This window comes from Solanum stenotomum, chromosome 12, assembly GCF_019186545.1.
Source record: "Solanum stenotomum isolate F172 chromosome 12, ASM1918654v1, whole genome shotgun sequence".
In the NCBI taxonomy this organism is placed as follows: Eukaryota; Viridiplantae; Streptophyta; class Magnoliopsida; order Solanales; family Solanaceae; genus Solanum; species Solanum stenotomum.
Window position 1 is genome coordinate 34,573,370 of NC_064293.1, and position 22,997 is coordinate 34,596,366.

The 22,997-nt window shown below is 36.3% G+C and overlaps 1 protein-coding gene across 1 annotated transcript; it reads right to left on the minus strand.

Annotated features, from left to right (window-relative positions):
- Positions 1 to 20,744: 20,744 nt before the first annotated feature.
- LOC125848568 (CBL-interacting protein kinase 5) lies at positions 20,745 to 22,718 on the minus strand. The gene is made up of 2 exons (XM_049528449.1): positions 21,959 to 22,718; positions 20,745 to 21,885 (listed from the first exon to the last, which is right to left on the minus strand). Exons 1-2 carry the CDS (start codon positions 22,404 to 22,406, stop codon positions 20,945 to 20,947), a joined length of 1,389 nt encoding a protein of 462 aa, XP_049384406.1. The 5' UTR covers positions 22,407 to 22,718; the 3' UTR covers positions 20,745 to 20,944.
- Between the last annotated feature and the right edge of the window lie 279 nt (positions 22,719 to 22,997).

Sequence of the window (22,997 nt, forward strand, 5' to 3'; positions counted from 1 at the left end):
GCTCTAAAGGAAATTAATCATTAAGTTAACTTTGTCAGTAATTTAATTTATTGATTAGTATTTGTAATCTTAACATGGGGAATTACATAAGTGTTTAATGGAGAATTTCGAGAATAGATTCTATGAGTCGTGATCCAGTTAAGATAGGGGGCATTTCTAGCATTGAAAATCCCTATTCTTATTGAATAGTTCAAATAACTAGTTGAACTAGCTCGTCAAGACTCGATCATGACCTTAGGCGGAACTGGTCTTGGCCGGAAGAACAAAGGTTTCAAAGGCTTGAAGGAGCGTAGCCTTATTCAAAAGGAATTGATAGGATTTTCTCTCTCCGATTATCTCCTACAATAAGATAAGAGGTAATATAAATAGAAGAGTGCAATTACGAATTTCTAGTGGAATGATTTGTAATTTATTATGGTAAGAACAATTCAAATTAATTATTTGGAATTATTTTCATAATAGGAAGCCTCAATAATTAATTATGTGGTCCCTATAGTGCCCATATTTAACTAGAACTCAGAATCCTATTTTTAAAGGGAAAAGGGGAGACAGGCGTAAAACGAAAACTACCGTGTATTTTTCTGTTGAAGAAAAATAACGTGTGTTTTGGTTCTCCTCTTTGGATTGGGAAGAAATCTCTATAAGTAGGGATTTTCTTAACCTAGAAAGAGATGGCAGGTTTTCTATTCAAACTTGCCCACCTTAGAAAACTTGCCCACCCAAGTATTGAGAGAATTTGGATGTAAACTTGGGATTACTGTGGGAGAGTTCAGATGTAAACTTGAGATCACTATAGAAGACCATAGTTGATGTAGATTCGCTTGAAGGTCTGTCTAACTCGTGGATTCGCTTGAAGGTATTTGTTCACGCTTGAAGAGGTAATTCTTGAATTAAATTTCAACAAGTTTATGTGTTGTAGCATATTATATGTGTTTTAGAATAAACAATTTGGTTATATATTATTAATGTAAGCAGTAACATTATGATATGCTTCCGGTATGCATATAGTTTTTCTAATAATTGACATCAAGAGCTAAGCTTGCATCTAAATAGATAAATCATATGATATGTATAAGGTTAAATTATACATATGCTTCGTCGAAAAATCATGTGAAAAGTTGTTTTTTGTTGACGTATGTTTGGCGGCTATGAATAATCTGTATTTTGTGATTTTTGAAATATAAGGTTAACAAAATAGGTTTTGCTGATCCAAGCACGTCAAAATGTATTTTTTTTGGTTCACATGTATGTGGCAGCAAAGACATTGTCTTGAAGGTGCTAATTGTATATTTTTTTTAAGATTGGTCTTACATGCATCCTTTTATTTTTTTAAAAGTGATTCATGAATCATACTAAATATTTTAGCAATTAAGGAGCAATATTTGTTGATTGGCCAGTGACTGTTTGTTATATTGCATGTGTCGGCGGCTACAGTGGTACCGTAGGGCATCACCTGTTTTCGTAGTAATATCTTTTGGCAAAGTGAATGTTTAATTTAATTTAATTTTTTGTTGCCAAATAATTGATACTACAATTAACTGCATGTGCTCATTCTTTTGGATTTTGGCAAATAATCAATTCTTTCAATTATTTGGTCATTGTCTTTGCAACACAACATTAACCTTTCTCATACGTGTATTATTTATGAGTATATAAATTGAGAGTTTGTGATCAATAAATAATGTTGCAATTAAATGTTTTATTTATTTGAGATCATTGAGAAATTCTCAAAGTTTTATTTATGTGAGATTATATCAATATATGAATTGAGAATTATGATAAATAAATACGATTTACGAAAGTGGTCTATTTATTTGAGTCACTAGAATATTCCCAATGTATCATGTATGGATTGTTCTTCATAAATGTATACTAGTAAAGGCTTGTTTACTCGAAATGAGGTTTACCTTTAGATACTAGTAACACTTAAATTAATTTATGAGAAGAGATATTAAAGATTTTCACCGGTTTAAAGGAAGAAATATAATATCTTGAATTCTCAAGTGTATTAATTGAGAGAACAATATGTTGTAAAAAGGTTAGTTGTGTGTCTTAGCCGTAAGACAGGACACAATGTATGCTTTATGCTCATGAGATAATTATTGAAAGAGACTAAAATTTTGAATCATGTTATTTTAATCTTTAACAATGCCTAAAATGGATAATTTTCAAATTTGGTCATAGTTTGAAGGTTATGAATTTTTGTGATCTTTGATTGACTTGAAATTTGATGGTTCCATCGAAGATCATTTCGATGGATTTTAGATAGTTTGTCGGATTAAAATTTGATTTGAATATATGATAAGCTCATTCTTTATGTTAATTTTGGAACATGATTACACATGGTTATTTAACATTATTTATATATGATAAGAATGTATGCCATTTGAATTTGGTCATAGCTTTGAAAATAAAGATTCTTTATATGCTCCAATTGACCTGAAATTTGGTAAGTTCATTGATAACGGCCTAGTAAGAAGTACTCATTACTATGTGGTTATGTTTATTTGAGGTCGTTAAAATGATTTTAAGTTGTTCTTTGGAATTAAAATGTGATTTAATATGAATGACATCCTTTATATCGGTTTTATTTATGTTATATGTGGTATGATTACACGTGATGAGTTTACATGAATTGATATATGATAAGGATGTAGATCTGATTATTTTTTTCCTTCAATCGTTTCAATCTGAATTTGATCATAGCTTTAGAGATAAATATTAATTTTAAACTCTGATTGATCTGAAATTCGGTAGGTTCATCAGAAACAATCAAATTTAAAATACTCATTGTTATGTAGTGATTTGGTAATTTGAGGTCGTTTAGATGATGTTTTAGATAATTTTTGTTTCTTGAAAAATTAATTTTATCGAAAAATTACTCGACTATGATATAGTGGTGATAGAGTTTGTTCTCTATGGTCTTCATAACTAAATTTTAGTGAAGTATTAAGTTCATGCGTTGGCTTAGACGTTCCTCCATATCGGATGAAATAAATACAAGTCATTAAAGTTTAATCTCTAGTTTTGATTATCTATATTGACTCTCCTAAACTAAGTAATATTTGATTGGATCAATGTATCTAGAGATAATGATATTCACTTGGCTTAAATTAACATATACTCTCCATCTGAGTTAGCTTTTGTTCTAAATTTGTTGAAGTGAATATCTGACACCACATATGTATGTTGCATGAGTAGTCAATTTTTCATCAAATTTATTGTTCAAGATGCATGGATATCTAAGAGGTGTGTTTTGAATTTTCGTATTCAATGCATTCACAAACATGCTGATTTTTGGAAAATAGTATTCAGATAAAGTATATAGTTTTTAGAATTTTGTTCTTTGTTCTTGATTTGTGTATCTATTTCACAAATGATGATATGTGTCATGCGATAAGAATTTTTGAATGAAAAAATTTTAAATTCTATTTTGACCATATAACATTTTCAAGAAGATTGATCATAGTTTTGGAATTCGAAAAAAAGGAACACTGATTGATCTGAAATTTGGTAGATTCATAAGAACGACCTAGTAAGAAATTAATTTTTTTGGATCGTTATATGAGTTTATGGTCATATTTGATTAAATAGTAGTGAAGTATTAGTTTTATATGTTGGCATAGACCTTCCTCCCTATCGGATGAAATTGATACAAGTCACTATGTATTTAATCGTCTAGTTTGATAATCTGTATTAACTCTCCTAAACTGAGTAATATATGATTGGATCAATGTAACTAGAGGATTTTCACTTGACTTAAACTAACAGTAGACTCTCCATATGAGTTAGGTCTGTATAAGTTTATGGAGTGAATAATCGGTCATTCTACATGTCTATTGCATGGGTAGTTCTCCAATCCCATTGATTGGCTATTCAAGATGCATGGATATATATGTATAAATGAGTCCTGAATTTTTCTATTTAGGATTATTCGAAATATTATGATCTATTTAATGTATTATATCTCATATTTTCAATAGACTTTACGCACCCACTTAGTACTACTTAAGCTTTTTTTTTTTTGTGGAGATAAGATATTAATTCAAATAATGCATTGTACATGTACCTTATGTTAGAATGAATTATTTCCAGTTTCTAACTAGATAAGAGATGAATATTTAATTTATTTATTGGTAACTCTCCTATCATTGACTTTGATGAATATTTTATTTCTTGTGGTGTATTGATGCATGATTTTTTTATTAGTATTATTTCTCATGAATTGAATTAGATTAATCTGTCTTATAAAGTAAAATATCTTTTAAATTGAATGAAACTTATCTGTACATTAGCGTCTAAGTCATTTATTCTGAATAGAATTTCGAGGTTGGTTAATGGATGGACATAACGGTTCATTGAAAGTGAAGTCACTACCAACATGTGAGTCTTGTTTAGAAGTAAAAATGACTAAGAGACCTTTCCTCTAAAAAAGGAAAAGGAGGTAGTGATAAGTTATAATTAATCTATTTTGATTTGTGTAATAAATGAGCATTTGGGCAAGAGGTGAATTTGAGTATTCTGAGTTTTCAAGAAGGTTACTCATGATATGAATATGTTTTTTGATGTTTTGTAAGTCTAAATGTTTTGATAAACTCAAAATATTTAAAACACGTGAAAATAGCATCATGAAAAATATATAAAGTCACTGCAATCTGATTGTTGTGAGTAAACCTCTCTGCAGAGCTCATGAGTCACTTATCTTATAGAATAATTGCATTTCAATTGTCTACACCAGACACTCTATAATAATAGATTGTTGTAGAAGAGAAAAGAAGTAGACTCTTATGAAGATGATAAGATTAATTATTGACTTATTATTAGTTATTTTGTTTCTTTTGGGATAGGTTCTAATAACTACATATCGCATTCTGAATTCAATTTCTTTCTAATCAGTACCTTGAACAACTATAGAACTAGTTGGATTTGACGTAAGTCTAATCTGTATCATGTTCCGATATAGGATTGTTCAGCACAGGTGCTGAGTGGGAGGATAAGAAAATTGAAATTAAAAACGGAATGTTTGTGTTAATTGGATATCCTAAAGAATGAAAGAATGTTTATTATAGTGTCCTAAAGAAAATAAGGCAATTGTTAACACAACTGTCTGATTTCTAGAAAAGGATAATTTAGTAAATCATGTTCCTAGAAGTAAACTAGTTTTACAGGAATTGAACAAAGAAATAACAAATAAGTCAATTGTAAATTCAGACGCTCAAAAACATCTAATTGGTATGTCAGAAATGACGTTCCATTGCATTTAAGTAGTGGGAGAAATATTACTAGACATAAGAAAATTACTACCTCAGGTAGTGGAAGTGATATTGAGCAAATTAAAGAACACTACATGAAAAAATGTTAATATTTCAACATTGAAAGATTTTGAAGAAAATATTAAGACTCAAGATCAAGAAAGTGTGATTATGTGTCACGACCCAAGCCTAGGGCCTAGACGTGACCGGCGAATGGGGAACCCGAAGGAACCCCAAACAAGCCTCATAGCGTATCATTACACATCCTTGGTGGCGGAAGCAATTAAATGACCATGAACAATAAGCATAATCAAAGGGGGGAAATCGGGACTAAGGGAGCAAGAGAAAAAAAGAAGAAATGATACATAAATACCTTAGATGAGTCAAGCTCAAGCATAATACACAACTTGTCCAACACCACCTCTAAACATGAGTACTTAGCGGGGGCCAAGACAAACTACCGGGCTCACCCTCATAGTCAAAACATAACTAAAAAGAAAAGTCTTATACATAGCAAAAGATCATGAGCAACGTCCCCGGAATGGAGGACTCACCAATAACCTTGATAGGAAATCGTATTAGCCACGCGAAGGAGGATGGTCAAGCGGTGCTCCGGTCCCTACATGGTGACATCATGTAGGCATAGAGTATGCATTAGTACGTTTGAATGTACTAAATATATGGGATACAATGCAATGCCACAATAGATGGACATCATAGGAAATTTGCATAATCATACCCGATAGATAGCACATATATGAAATGATATATATAATGACGCTTACATAAAAATCATATTTAGTGGGACGTAGTACATGTGTGGTGAGTGACCATCAATATAGTATTTTCCAAGGCCTACCACCCCCTTGGAGAGGCGAAAGAGGTACAAACCCCTCAATGTGGTTACCCGGGCCTACCACCCCCCGAGCTAGGGACCAAGGTACAAGCCCCTCGATGTGGTTATACGGGCCTACTACCCCCGGTACTAGGCAACCAAGGTACCAACCCTTTGATACGGTTACCCAGGCCTACAACCCCCCGAGCTAGGCTTGGTCGACTCACAACATTTATATAGAGAAAATCATATACATGTATCCCTTTCATCATCATTTCAATAATTATATAATCATCCGACTCATAGGATGTACATTGGACCTTCCATTTCCTATGAATTCTATAAATGACATTTTATCAAACACATGGTGGGCTATTGTTCATGTAGATAAAATTATGTCTTTCAAGAGTACTAAGTCCAACCAATTCCGAAATACATATACATCAGCCCACCAACAACATACATATATATATCAACCTTCATAATTTGATCATGGAAGCATGAAAACTATAAACATCACATAATAATTTCATTTCATGATAATATGCAAAAATAGACCATAATAGAATGTGTAGTAGTAATTCCATAATTCAAGAGTTCATAAATGATCATAAGGACCCATAAACTTGAAGTAAAATAGAGGATAAATGGTTGGACTTGTGGAAAGGAAGGTTTCCACAATCAACCCACCTACCTCAACTTTGGAGAATCCTTGATGAAGATTGGAATGGAGAATTGATGCTTGAGATTGAGTCTTGAATCCGGAATTAGAACTTGAGATGTTTGAATTTGGTTGAAGATCTTGGAGGAATTTTGGAGAGGGATTAATGAGTGTTTTTGAGTGTTTTGAAGCTAGAAAGAAATATAACTAAGTATGGGACAATACTCTTTTTTATAAAAGAAAAACGTCCCAGCCGCTACAGTAACGCAGCTCTCTGGAAATTGCAATTCTGTCTGGACAGGTTTTACGAAAATGATCATAACTCCTTCATCCTAACTCGGAATGAGGTGAAACCAATTGCATTGGAAAGCTAAATCAAAGGGCTTTAATTTAATAGGTGGTGGACCTTCCAGTTCCTTGTGTGCTAAAAGATATGCCCCTTTAAAGTTGACCCTGAAAATCGCATTTTTTGCGATTTTCGAATTTTGATACGGTTGCTCTAAAATTCGGGTTAGACCCATTTCCCACTCAATTTTATCCCCTGAATAAGAATATGAAGTCGACTTTCCGAAATCATGCACGGATTTTGAGATATATGGAAATTACAATTATAGGTGTTTCCGAAGCACATTTTCGGGCATTTTTGGGGTCGTTTCAATATCTCCCCCATGGGAACATTCGTCCCCGAATGTTAAAGAAACGTACATGAGGGACACAAACATGGCAATATCAGCCCACATAAGGATGCAACAATGCACTTACATCTTATTTCAAAAACCTCAACATAGTTGTAAAACCACAATGAAGTTGTCAATTTAAACATGAATGTATGCAATGACATGGAGGCTGAACTTAAGACCTGAAATTTTTATAAAGGGCTTAAATTAATACCTTAGGCTTGAGTGGATTGGAAAAGATAAGGATATTGCCTTTGCATGTCCGCTTCGGTCTCCCAAGTAGCACTTTCAACTTGTTGATTTCTCCAAAGGACTTTAACGGAAGCCACATCTTTGTTTCTCAACCTCTTCACTTGTCTATCTAAAATCTGGACCGGAACCTCTTCATAGGTCAAATTATCTTCAACAACACCCACAACATCAAGAGACACAATGGCATTTGGATCACCCACACACTTCCTCAACATAGACACATGAAATACCGGATGAACCAAATTCATTTCGCTAGGCAATTCCAACTCATAAGCTACCTTGCCAATTCTCCTCATCACCTTATAAGGACCCACGTATCTTGGGCTCAACTTGCCCTTCTTACCAAAACGAACCACACCCTTCATGGGTGACACCTTCAAATAGACCCAATCACCAACTTGGAATTCAAGAGCCCTTCTCCTCACATCGGCATAGGACTTTTGGCGACTTTGGGCCGTCTTCAACCTTTCTCTAATCATCCTAACCTTCTCAAGAGCCTCCATAACTAGATCTGGTCCTAACAAGGCCACCTCACCAACCTCAAACCACCCAACCGGTGATCTACAACGCCTCCCATAGAGAGCCTCAAAAGGAGCCATACCGATGCTAGAATGATAGCTATTGTTATAGGCAAACTCAATCAATGGAAGATGATCATCCCAACTACCCTTAAGCTCCAATACACAAGCCCTAAGCATATCCTCAAGTGTTTGGATAGTCCTTTCGGCTTGTCCATCCGTTTGCGGGTGAAAGGCCGTAGTAAGCTTAACTCTCGTACCTAGACCCCTTTGAAAGGACTTCCAAAAGTGTGAAGTAAATTGAGTACCACGGTCCGATATGATGGATAGAGGAATCCCATGCAACCTTACCAAGTCATGAATATATAACCTTGCATAATCTTCCGCCCCATATGTTGTCTTTACCGGTAGAAAATGAGCCGATTTTGTCATCCTATCAACCACCACCCAAATAGAATCAAAACCTTTTCTAGTCTTGGGTAAACCAACTACAAAATCCATATTAATTTCTTCCCACTTCCAAGTAGGAATCTCTATGTCTTGGGTTAGACCACCCGGCCTTTGATGTTCGGCCTTGACTTGTTGACAACTATGACAACCGGAGACGAATTTGGCAATGTCCTTCTTCATGCCTCCCCACCAATACACATCCCTCAAATCTCTATACATTTTGGTGGAACCGGGGTGAATGGAGTAGGAAGAATTATGAGCCTCCTCAAGAATTTTCTCCCTCAAACCATCAACACAAGGCACACACAACCTACCTTGGTACCTAAGGGCACCATCTCCCCCTTGGGAGAAAACTTCCACCTTGCCCTCTTTCACCAAGGCCTTCAATTCTAACAAGGAAGAGTCAAGATCTTGTTTTGCTATCACCTCATCAACCAAGGAAGACCTAGCACCATCAACAACGACCACACCACCATTACCAACCTCTTCCAACCTAACCCCCAACCTAGCCAACCGATGCACCTCCCTAGCCATTTCCCTATCACCAATATCAACATGAGCTAGGCTACCCATAGACACCCTACTCAAAGCATCCGCCACCACATTAGCTTTACCGGGATGATAATGCACACTCATATCATAATCTTTAAGAAATTCTAGCCACCTTCTTTGTCTCAAGTTGAGATCTTTTTGGGTGAAGACATATTGGAGGCTCTTATGATCGGTGAACACATCAACATGTACCCCATACAAGTAATGACGCCAAATCTTTAAAGCAAACACCACCGCGGCTAATTCAAGATCATGCGTAGGATAGTTCTTTTCATGCACTTTGAGTTGTCTAGAAGCATAGGCTATCACCTTACCATTTTGCATTAGGACACAACCCAAGCCAACTCTAGAAGCATCACAATACACAACAAATCCCTCAAGCCCATCCGGTAGTGACAATATAGGAGCGGACACAAGTTTATCTTTCAAGGTTTGAAAACTCCTTTCGCACTCGTCGGTCCACTCAAACTTAGCCTTCTTTTGTGTCAACTTAGTCATGGGAGAAGCAATAGAAGAAAACCCATTCACAAATCTCCGGTAGTAACCCGCTAAGCCCAAGAAGCTCCTAATATCCGACGGGGTCAATGGCCTAGGCCAATTTCTAATCACATCGGTCTTCTTAGGGTCTACCTTAATACCATCCCCCGACACCACATGACCTAGGAAGGCAACCTCCCTCAACCAAAATTCACACTTTTCATACTTGGCATACAACTTCTCCTCTCTCAATCTTTGCAACACAACCCTCAAGTGACCCATATGTTCTTCCTCGCTATGCGAATAGATTAAAATATCATCAATGAAGACCACAACAAAGGAATCAAGGTAGGGTTTAAAGACCCTATTCATTAGGTCCATGAAGATAGCCGGTGCATTGGTCAACCCAAAGGACATGACCACAAATTCATAATGCCCATACCTAGTCCGGAAGGCTGTCTTGGGAATGTCACACTCCCTCACCTTCACTTGATGATACCCGGACCGAAGATCAATCTTAGAGAAGTGGCTAGCCCCTTGCAATTGGTCGAACAAGTCATCAATCCTAGGAAGAGGATATTTATTCTTGACGGTGACCCTATTGAGTTGCCGGTAATCAATACACATCCTAAGGGACCCATCTTTCTTCTTCACAAACAACACCGGTGCACCCCATGGTGATTGGCTAGGCCTAATAAAACCCTTCTCCAACAAGTCCTTCAATTGTTCCTTCAACTCCTTTAACTCCGCCGGGGCCATACGGTAAGGGGGAATAGAAATGGGTTGAGTATCGGGGAGGAGGTCTATGCCAAAATCTATTTCCCTTTCGGGAGGAACACCGGGAAGGTCATTAGGAAAGACATCAAGGAATTCATTTACGATCGGAACCGACTCTATAGGAAGGGTTTTGGACTCCACATCCTTAACCCTCACAAGGTGATAGAGACACCCCTTAGAGATCAACTTACGGGCTTTAATGCAAGAGATGAACCTACCCTTGACTACCACATTTTGGCTTTCCCACTCAAGAATGGGTTCACTTGGAAATTGGAATTTGACCCTACGGGTTCTACAATCAATGGAAGCATAGTATGCATGCAACCAATCCATCCCAAGAACAACATCAAAATCGACCATGTTCAACTCAACAAGATCACAAGGCAATATTTTATGCAAGATGCAAATAGGACAATTTCTATAGACCTTCCTAGCAACAATATATGCACCAATAGGAGTAGACACCTTATATGACTCACGCAACAATTCGGGCTCAACATGAAACTTTTTGGCAACAAAGGGGGTGACAAAAGAAAGAGAGGCACCCGGATCAATTAATGCATATACATCAAAGTCAAAGATTTTCAACATACCGGTAACGACATCGGGGACTTCATCGACCCCTTGCCTCCCATGCAAAGCATAAAATCGATTGTGCCTTGGGGCACCATCTTGTCGGCCCCCTCTCCCCAAAGGAACCGCATTGGCACCTTGTGGACGGACCTCCTTACCCTTGTTGCGATTTCGAGGACAATCCATTGCCTTGTGCCCCATTTCCCCACAACTATAGCAAGCACCGGTATTTCTCAAGCACGGGCCACCATGGCCCTTACCACACTTCGGACATACATCAATAGGACCCATACCACCAACACCTTGGGCCCTTGGAACGTCATTGGCAAACCCCTTATGGGGCGCATGAGAAGACCCTTGGCCTTGATGAAACCGGCCTCCCCTTCGACTTTGGAACTTGCCCTCAAAACGGGCCCTCTTGGCCTCATGACCCCTCCTCTTCCTCAACTTCTCTTCCTCCATTTGTTCGGCATAGACCATCAAGCGGGACAAGTCCATGTCACTAATCAACATTGCGGATCGGCATTCTTCACTCACTAGGTCGGACACACCCATCACGAATTTGTTCATTCTAGATCGTGAGTCGGCAACCAAGTGTGGAGCATATCTTGAAAGTTGGTTAAACTTGAGGGCATACTCCCTCACACTCATAGACCCTTGTTTTAAATTCATGAACTCCACCAATTTGGCTTCCCTAAGTTCAAGAGGAAAGAATCGATTAAGGAAAGCCGTTTTGAACTCTTCCCAAGGCACCACATAGTTTGCCCCCTTCTCTTCCTTCCATTGGTTGTACCATATTTGGGCCACCCCTTTTAGTTGGTAGGCCGCCAACTCCGCCTTATCTTCTGACCTCATGCCCATGATAGCTAATATCTTGTGGACTTCATCAATGAACTCTTGAGGGTCTTCATCTAACTTAGACCCATAGAATTCCGGGGGATTCATCCGCACGAAGTCTCTCACCCGAGATGCCGGGGTAGGAGCCTGAGGAGCTTGGGCCCCGTGGTTGGCTTGATTAGCCATAGCTTGAGCAAATAAAGTAAGGGCATCCCGAAGATCCCCATTGGTCGGTTGTTCCTCGGGTGCGCGGGCTCGTCTTCCTCTTGTATTAGGCATGATCTAGCATAGCAAAGAGCAACCGTTAGGGAAGAACTTGATTCAACTCTATAGCACGACTTAGAACAAGGAGAAGGGAAACATTTCCTAAAACGTCTCATAGCCTCCTACTCATAGTTGTGGTGCACAACACAACCATGAATCGGACTCTAATCAACGCGGTGGGTTGGACTCCGAGGATCTATCAACCTAGTGCTCTGATACCAAGTTTGTCACGACCCAAGCCTAGGGCCTAGACGTGACCGGCGAATGGGGAACCCGAAGGAACCCCAAACAAGCCTCATAGCGTATCATTACACATCCTTGGTCGCGGAAGCAATTAAAATGACCATAAGCAATAAGCATAATCAAAGGGGGAAATCGGGACTAAGGGAGCAAGAGAAAAAAAAAAGAAATGGTACATAAATACCATAGATGAGTCAAGCTCAAGCATAATACACAACTTGTCCAACACCACCTCTAAACATGAGTACTTAGCGGGGGCCAAGACAAACTACCGGGCTCACCCTCATAGTCAAAACATAACTAAAAAGAAAAGTCTTATACATAGCAAAAGATCATGAGCAACGTCCCCGGAATGGAGGACTCACCAATAACCTTGATAGGAAATCGTATTAGCCACGCGGAGGAGGATGGTCAAGCGGTGCTCCGGTCCCTACATGGTGACATCATGTAGGCATAGAGTATGCGTTAGTACGTTTGAATGTACTAAGTATGTGGGATGCAATGCAATGCTACAATAGATGGACATCATAGGAAAAATGCATAATCATACCCGATAGATAGCACATTAGAGAAATGATATGTATAATGATGCTTACATAAAAATCATATTTAGTGGGACGTAGTACATGTGTGGTGAGTGACCATCAATATAGTATTTCCAAGGCCTACCACCCCCTTGGAGAGGCGAAAGAGGTACAAACCCCTCAATGTGGTTACCCGGGCCTACCACCCCCCGAGCTAGGGACCAAGGTACAAACCCCTCGATGTGGTTATACGGGCCTACTACCCCCCGTACTAGGCAACCAAGGTACAAACCCCTCGATACGGTTATACGGGCCTACTACCCCCCGTACTAGGCTTGGTCGACTCACAACACTATATTGAGAAAATCATATACATGTATCCCTTTCATCATCATTTCAATAATTATATAATCATCCGACTCATAGGATGTACATTGGACCTTCCATTTCCTATGAATTCTATAAATGACATTTTATCAAACACATGGTGGGCTATTGTTCATGTAGATAAAATCATGTCTTTCAAGAGTACTAAGTCCAACCAATTCCGAAATACATATAAATCAGCCCACCAACAACATACATATATATATCAACCTTCATAATTTGATCATGGAAGCATGAAAACCATAAACATCACATAATAATTCCATTTCATGATAATATGCAAAAATAGACCATAATAGAATGTGTAGTAGTAATTCCATAATTCAAGAGTTCATAAATGATCATAAGGACCCATAAACTTGAAGTAAAATAGAGGATAAATGGTTGGACTTGTGGAAAGGAAGGTTTCCACAATCAACCCACATACCTCAACTTTGGAGAATCCTTGATGAAGATTGGAATGGAGAATTGATGCTTGAGATTGAGTCTTGAATCCGGAATTAGAACTTGAGATGTTTGAATTTGGTTGAAGATCTTGGTGGAATTTTGGAGAGGGATTAGTGAGTGTTTTTGAGTGTTTTGAAGCTAGAAAGAAATATAACTAAGTATGGGACAATCCTCTTTTTTATAAAAGAAAAACGTCCCAGCCGCTACAGTAACGTAGCTCACTGGAATTTGCAAATCTGCTCCGACAGGTTTTACGAAAATGGTCATAACTCCTTCATCCTAACTCGAAATGAGGTGAAACCAATTGCATTGGAAAGATAACTCGAAGGGCTTTAATTTAATAGGTAGTGGCCCTTCCAGTTCCTTGTGTGCTAAGAGATATGCCCCTTTAAAGTTGACCCTGAAAATCGCATTTTTTGCGATTTTCGAATTTTGATACGGTTGCTCTAAAATTCGGGTTAGACCCATTTCCCACTCAATTTTACCCCCTGAATAAGAATATGAAGTCGAATTTCCGAAATCATGCACGGATTTTGAGATATATGGAAATTACAATTATAGGTGTTTCCGAAGCACATTTTCGGGCATTTTTGGGATCGTTTCATTATGTAGTAGTGCTTAGTCGTAGTGGGAGAATCATAGTGAAGATTGAATTGTTTTGTATGCTTGAGAGAACTTTTATGATAGATTTCCTGAAAAGAAGTACACTCTTGGAAGGTTTCATGAGAAGCTCTCTCAAGATCTAGTACAAATTCGATTTGTTACGACGAAGCACTACTAGACAAAATTGCATGAGAAAGTAACTTGGTAAATTTCTTTTGATAAGAAATAAAGGAATGCTTCTGAAAGTTGTAAATGCATAGTTAAGAGTCTAAGTGGGAGATTATTAGAGTATATACTATTAATCATGTGTTTAGACATAGTATTCTAACAATTTTCAAGATTACATATCTAAGTGGGAGATTGTTAGAGAATATACTATTAACCATGCATTTAGATATAGTACATTATAACAATTGTGATAGTTAAAAGTCTAAGTGGGAGATTGTTGGGATATATACTATTAACCATATGTTAAGATATAATATTTATTATAGAATAAATATTTGCTTAGTTTTAGTAGATCATATATTCGTTTATGGTGTTTGTTTACTTATATAGTAGATGATTTAGTGTGTAGAGTTTTAGCTTATACACAAAGGATTAAATCAACAGTTCTTAAAAGTATAAAGTTTTTGTTCACAATCTAGGATGAAAATTGGACATGCCATCGGTACGATTGTAGCACAAGATTATATGTAATTTATCTTGATTATGGAAACGGTATAGTTCCAACTTCTTGTGCTAGTGCATTTTTGTATGTATTGAATGAGACCGAGTAGAGATAGTTGTTTTAGATTCGCTGACAAAAACATATTCTCTAAACTATTAAATATACTTATATTCTTAATCATGATATAACTATTATGATCTATATATATTAATTATCATTTTGATTTATTAAAAGGTGAGATTCTGAGATGGGTCAATATGCCCAGTAGATTGGATGATAATAATATATATTGGTGAAATAATAAGTTAGTTGATGGAATCCATGTCTCGTTATAGAGATTGATTGATATGCCTTTTTGAGAAACTTATAAGTTTTCATCGTGTCGAACCTTGCAAGTGGATTTATGAATCCGACACATGAAATAAGTTAAGTAGTGCTCTAAAGGAAATTAATCATTAAGTTAAATTCGTCAGTAATTTAATTTATTGATTAGAATTTATAGTCTTAACATGGGGAATCACATAAGTGTTTAATGGGGAATTTCAAAATATAAATAGAGGAGTGCAATTACAAATTTCTAGTGGAATGATTTGTAATTTATTATGGTAAGAATAATTCAAATTAATTATTTGGAATTATTTCCATAATAGGAAGCCTCAATAATTAATTTTGTGGTCTCTATAGTGCCCATATTTAACTAGAACTCAAAATCCTATTTCTAAAGGGAAAAGGGGAGACAGGCGTAAAAAGAAAACTACCGTGTATTTTTTCTGTTGAAGAAAATAACGTGTGTTTTGGTTTTCCTCTTTGGATTGGGAAGAAATCTCTATAAGTAGATTTTCCTAACTTAGAAAGAGATTGAAGGTTTTCTATTCAAACTTGCCCACCCAAGTATTGAGAGAGTTCGGATGTAAACTTGGGATCACTGTAAAAGACCATAGTTGATGTAGATTCGCTTGAAGGTCTGTCTAACTCGTGGATTCACTTGAAGGTATCTGCTCACGCTTCAAGAGGTAATTCTTGAATTAAATTTCAATAAGTTTATGTGTTGTAGCATATTATATGTGTTCTAGCATATTATATGTGTTATAGCATAAACGATTTGATTATCTATTATTCATGTTGGCAGTAAGATTATGATATACTTCCGCTGTGCATATAGTTTTTCCAACACTTTACACATCAAATAAAAACATAAGTTTAAGTTGAACTTATTAAATCCGTTCTAACTCTGTTTCTACAATCTCAATTTAGAGTAGAAATAAACGTTGTTCACATCAACTTTCATAACATTAATTATGTTATATTATATATTCTTTTATAACCATATTAAACAAATATCGGGATTTAACTATAATATCTTTTGATGATGATAAGGATATGATACAATGGGCAAGATCCGTTAATTAAGGACTGAACTTTGTAAATTCCTATGATTACTCTTGCATATGATGTGTAGTTAGTGATTTTCCAGTCCTTAATTCTGTAAAAAAATAGGTATTCCTATAGCTGCTTTTCTTATTTAAATTAGTGGACGACTGGACCCTCTCTGATTCTTTTCATTTTTTAATATCACTAATTTTTTAAATATTGGTGGCCTTTCTTTACTGAAAAGGCACAATTGCTCAATTTTTATTTGGAAAGTGATTGATGAATTTGGCTGCTTCTGGAACTTATACAATCTGTTTATACTTACTGATGAAATTGAACAAAGAAGTCTATTCTTCAAAGTTAAGTGAAGAGTTTATTTTTTATAGTAAAGTTGGAGATGAGAATATTACTAATGTCTCGGTTCCGTCTCTCCTTTGTATCAAGCACATCAATCATTTAATTGCATAGTTTGCTCATCGAATTTAATTTTTATCATTCAAATGGGCTGATCTTTAATTTTTGCCCCAAGAAATTTAACTTATATCTAATAGGAGATAAGTGATTTCAGAATGCTGAACATAACTTGTGAGATATTATGATGCAAAAATATAATTTTTTTTTTATGTCTCTTGAAAGAACTACTTATCCTGAGGGACAAAAATTAAAGACCATTACTAAGAAGGGGTAAAAGTGTCAATGATCCCATCTTAGTATTTTGGACAATATACCTGCATATGTTGAAGTCCAATATCAAGAGTTTAGCTATTCCCGGGGTCCAATATACTCATGCCCAGACCAAGAACAAAGAGGGTGACTTATAAGTAATAAGATTTTAGAATGTGGGGGTAGTCTTGAACTTTGATCCCCTTGTTCATGTGCTTACTTTCAAGTTTAACGTGGACTATTTTTTTTAAAAAAAAATTTGACCTTGAAGGTTCAACAATAAAGTATGCGGGAGTCAAAAGATCAAACCATCAAGTCCTGGAACAAAGATTACCGTGAGAAGACTTCATGATATTTTCTTGACAAATGTAACATCGTCTTTGTAAATGTCGTCATTGTTATATTCCATATAGACACAATCAAACATCTCTATAACAATGTTGTTTGTTTCATACCTTTTGATTGTTATAGCAATGTTATTAAAGATGATAGTTGTTATAAAAATGTCTTACTGTATTGAATATTCGATAGCAAGAAAACTCATTTCATTTGCATCTTACGATTCATCCAATAAGAAAATTCTCACTCTCTCTATTTTAAGCTAGGGCTTCGTCCAATTTGTCCTGAATTTTTCTTCAATTATCTGTATATAACCATATATAAAAATAAATTCATTCCCTGGACTTTTACAAACTTATTTTTATCTTTATATTCTCGAAACAAAATATGAGATCATAAAACAGAGAAAAATGTAATAAAAAGATTTAGTTTCAAGAAGAATCAAAACGAATTCTCACAGGAGCGAAAGTAACAAATTTGAGTGTTTCTTCTTCAAATAGCCATTTCTGATTATTTGGGGAAATTTCTTCAACATTCATTTTTTCCGAACATGAATAATGCAACCGATACTTGCGTTCCCCACGACGTTCTTCTACTCATAATTTCGAAATTGCCGGTGAAAGATTTGCTTCGACTGAAACTATTGAATAAACGTTGGCATACTGAGTTTTTAACCCCATATTATCTTCATCTCAACACGTTCAGTTCGAACCCTCACATCAGTGCAAGAAGTTGTAGCTTCTTGATGAAGTTCACAGAACCGCTAAACAATGTTCTTAACTCGTTGAATTTTAGGATGGTAGGTTCAATACATGGGTTGGTGAACCTCGCTACTACATGTTCCCATAAATTGAACTGTATATGGAATCCATCATTAGATGAATACATGTTTCTCCCTACGCATAATGTGAACTATGAAAAGACGAAATCTTATGTGAACATTGGAATGGGTTTCAGATATGACTAGACTTCTAAGTCTTACAAAGTAATCAGAATTCTTAGCTATTTGAATTCTATGCGAGTTCGAGTGACTATAACAGAGGTTTATTCCGTTGAGTCAGAATCTTGGAAGGATGAGGAAATAAGTGTCACAAACTTAGAGTCTCACTAATATTCCGTGCGGCACTTAACAACTTACTCATGATTCTTTCACGATCTTGTAAGCCAAAGTAAGCCCTTTGAAGCTAGATCGCTAAGAGAATGCAAATAAAGACTTACAAAGATTTAGAGAGAGAACTTTGGAAGAAGACTTTTGTATTACTTGAGGAAGATTGCTTACAACTTGGTTGATGCCTTGCAAATGAATTCCCCATCTATTTATATTACAACCTAGGGGCTAAAATGTAAATAAAAATTACTTTACAAGTCCCTAAAGTATTTACATTTTGGTCCGCATTCTAGAATTCTCTACACTTTCTAGGAAATTTTATAATCTTTTTGAAATATCTAGAGGATTCTATAACCTTCTTGAAATATCTAGGGATTCTAGAGTTCTCCATAAGCTTATCCTCAACTTTTGATTGTTCTCCCCTATTTCGGTGCCGAATTTGAACTGTGAAGTGGCGGGACATGACACTCTTCCCCACCTGTTGATGCGACGACCGCGGCACACTGCTGCAAAAATTCCTGGATTTGGTCCTTGAATTACCACAAGTCTTCATATCTCTTCTCATGTGGCCTCCTCCGGAGTTTGTCCCTTCTAATGAACAAAGAACATGACGCTGACTTGTTGGCATCGCTTCCGTTTGGCTTGATAGTCTATGATTGCCTCAATCTTTCGATCATGCGAGGCGGTGACCGTTATGGGTGTCCGTCGTGGTTTGTTCTGGGCTGGGATCATTCTTATCCTCATGGTATGGCTTGAGGACGCTTGCGTGAAATACCGGATGGATTTTGAAGTGTGGAGGCAACTCCACCTTGTATGAGATCTTGCCTACCTTGGCAATGATCTTAAACGGGCCCTCATATTTTCGCACTAAGTTCTGATGGCCGCTCCTTAGTGTTTTAAACTGTATCAGGTTGAATTTCACCAAGACCATGTCTCCTACTTGGTAATCCGTGGGACGTCGCTTGCGGTCCGCAAACTTCTTCATCTTCTTTGCTGCCTTGTCCATGCAGTGCCGAGTTGTTCCTCCCATCCATTGGCAAAATGGTAGGCTCCCAAACTCTTCCCCTGGAAAGCAGTCGATAGAGAATGCAGAGTTTGGGGTGTTGGCCAGTTGCCAACTCGAACAGTGTGCACCTGGTGAATTCGCTCCGTTGCAAATTATAAGAGAACTATGCCATGTCCAGGAGTTTTGCCCAATATTTTTGGTGTGCACCGACATAGTGCCTTAGATAGCAATCCAGTAGGGCATTGACACACTCAGTTTGACCATCGGTCTGCGGGTGTAGATAAGTGATTTCAAATGGGCAGATCTTTAATTTTTGCCCTAAGAAATTTAACTCATATCTAATAGGAGATAAGTGATTTCAGAATGCGGAACATAACTTGTAAGATATTATGATGCGAAAATATAGATTTTTATGTTTCTTGAAAGAACTATTTATCCCGAAGGACAAAATTTAAAGACCATTACTAAGAAGGGGTAAAAGTGTCAATGATCCCATCTTAGTATTTTGGACAATATACCTGCATATGTTGAAGTCTAATACCTGCATATGTTGAAGTCCAATATCAAGAGTTTAGCTATTTCCGGGGTCCAATATACCTCAAGCCCAGACCAATAACAAAAAGGGTGACTGATAAGTTATAAGTAAGACTTTAAATTGTGGGGGTAGTCTTGAACTTTGATCACCTTGTTCATGTGCAAAATTTCAAGTTTAACATGGACAATTTTATTTAATTTTGACCTTTAAGGTTTTTTTTTTCGGGAGTCAAAAGTTCAAAACCATCAAGTCCTGGAACAAAGATTACTGTGAGAAGACTTCATGATATTTTCTTGACAAATGTAACATCTTCTTTGTAAATGTCGTCATTGTTATATTCCATATAGACACAATCAAATATCTCTATAACAATGTTGTTTGTTTCATACCTTTTGACTGTTATAGCAATGTTATTAAAGATGATAGTTGTTATAAAAATGTCTTACTGTATAGAATATTCGATAGCAAGAAAACTCATTTCATTTGCATCTTACGATTCATCCAATAAGAAAATTCTCACTCTCTCTATTTTAAGCTAAGGCTTCATCCAATCTATCCTGAATTTTTCTTCAATTATCTGTATATAACCATATATAAAAATAAATTGGTTCCGCGCACTTTTATAATCTTATTTTTAGCTTTATATTCTCGTAACAAAATATGAGATGATAAATCAGAGGAAAATGTAATAATAAGGGGAAAAAAAGATAAAAGGATAACTGACTTCATCATCATATTTTTTTTACTTGAATTCAATTGAGATCTATTAGACCTGTACAATATACAATACTCTAATCAATCAAAAACAAGAAAATTCAAGATATCTCCAGTTACCCCTTTCTCCCCCTTCCCAAAACAAAACAAAATATAAATACAAACAAGAAAGAAATGAAAATTTTCATTATAATAACAAACAAAAAAGATGATCAAATTCTTTCTTGATTTTCAACTTGTTGTTGCTGTTGTTCACCATCTTGCCATGTCCAAACAATATCTTTAAGTGAAGTTTTCAATCCCTGATCAAAGAATTTCTTGTATTCCATTGTATCCCCTGATTTTTTCCTCACTTCCACAACATGAAAAGAAGGCAAAATTTCGAATATCTCTGCATCAATTGCTAGTTGCCCTTTTCTTCCTTCTTTAATACTCTGCATTGTTACTGTCCCATCTTTTTTCATTATATTAAAACTCTCATTTGATGCTACTTCTTCCAATTTTGATACTATTATAGAAGCTGGCTTTTTCACTGTGAATCGCGCTTCTGATCTTCTCTCTTTCTCCTTTTCGAATAATCCAGAAAGATCGAAACCAGGGGAAAGAGAAATGATATCAAATGCATTTAAGCAAGTAGGCTTCATTGTTGCGGAATCTTGATTTTTTTGGGGATTGGAAGGTCCCTCTCCATCTGAATTATTGTCCTCAATATCGAAAACACTACGAGGGGATTCACGTTGATCTTTCCCTGGATTTGGGGTTTTATCAATTTGTTTGAATCCTTTTTTGAACCAATAATTCTCCATGAGCTTAATTAAGGTGATTCTTGATCCTGGATTTGGATCAAGAATCCTTGAGAGTAGCTTTCTTACCTCTGGATGGAACCATTGTGGACATTTGAATTCTGCTTTGCTTATTTTTTTGTACATTTCCATAAGGTTTTGGTCATGGAATGGCAAATAACCTGCTAACAGGACAAATAAAACAACACCACATGACCAAATATCAGCCTTTTCACCATCATAACCTCTCTTGTTGATCACCTCTGGTGCAACATAAGCCGGTGTTCCACACGTTGTGTGGAGGAGACCATCTTGCCTTTTCGAATCGAACAATGCACTCAGACCAAAATCCGAGACTTTCAGGTTGCCACCTGTTGCACAAAGACATAATTAAGTAAATAAAAAACGTGCTTCTCTCACGACTAGATGAAATGGTAACACTACCTTCGTCAAGGAGGAGATTTTCAGGCTTGAGATCACGGTGATAGACATCACGGCTATGACAAAAATCGACTGCAGCGATTAATTGTTGAAAGTATTTTCTTGCAGCATCTTCTTTAAGTCTGCCTTTAGCAACCTTATTGAAAAGTTCACCACCTCTAACATATTCCATAGCAAAGTATATTTTTGTTTTGCTAGCCATAACCTCATAGAGCTGGACAATATTTGGGTGTTTGATTAGCCTCATGACGGAGATTTCGCGTTTGGTTTGATCAATTAACCCAACCTTCATAATCTTCTCTTTGTCAATCACTTTTATAGCAACACTTTGCCCTGTTTTGAGATTTCTAGCATGGTATACTTTGGCAAATGTACCCTGGCCAAGCAATTTCCCAATCTCATACCTTTGCATCAAAATATTGCCTTTCTTCTCATTCTTAGTAGTCATCATGATGAAGAAATTGGCAATACAATTGAGACAATTTTGTTAATATTGTTGAGGAATCATTGCCATTGTGGCTTAACAAAGGCTATCGTAATCTGTTTGGAACAGAGGCGTAGTTGTTGTTGTACGGAGATTAAGGAGCCCTTTTTGTTTTGTTGAAAGATTTGGAATATTGATATGGAGGAGACAAATTAAAAGGGAAAAGAAGGCCAAAAACCTTGCCTTATTTGTGGCAGGGTTAGAGGAAATGCCTATAGGAGAAAGTACTCTCAATTAGTATGGAGAAAACTTATGGCAATAAATGCACTAATTTCATTGTCTTTGATGCATAGGGGAAATTTGGTGAAAGTTAGTTAAGATATGACCATATCCTAACATGCATTATTCAATTTTCACCTCTCATTTTCCATTTTTTTTCTCCTCATGCCTCAACTACCTATCATAAATGAAATTTTAGAAAATTCTTAACCCTCCACGTCAATATATATTAATTTCATGTGATTTTATCCCATTTTATAAAAAAGAAGAAGATACCTTTATTAGTTTCATCATTTTATACCTTAGTCTAGCTATAAGTCATAAGATGAAGTACTTTTT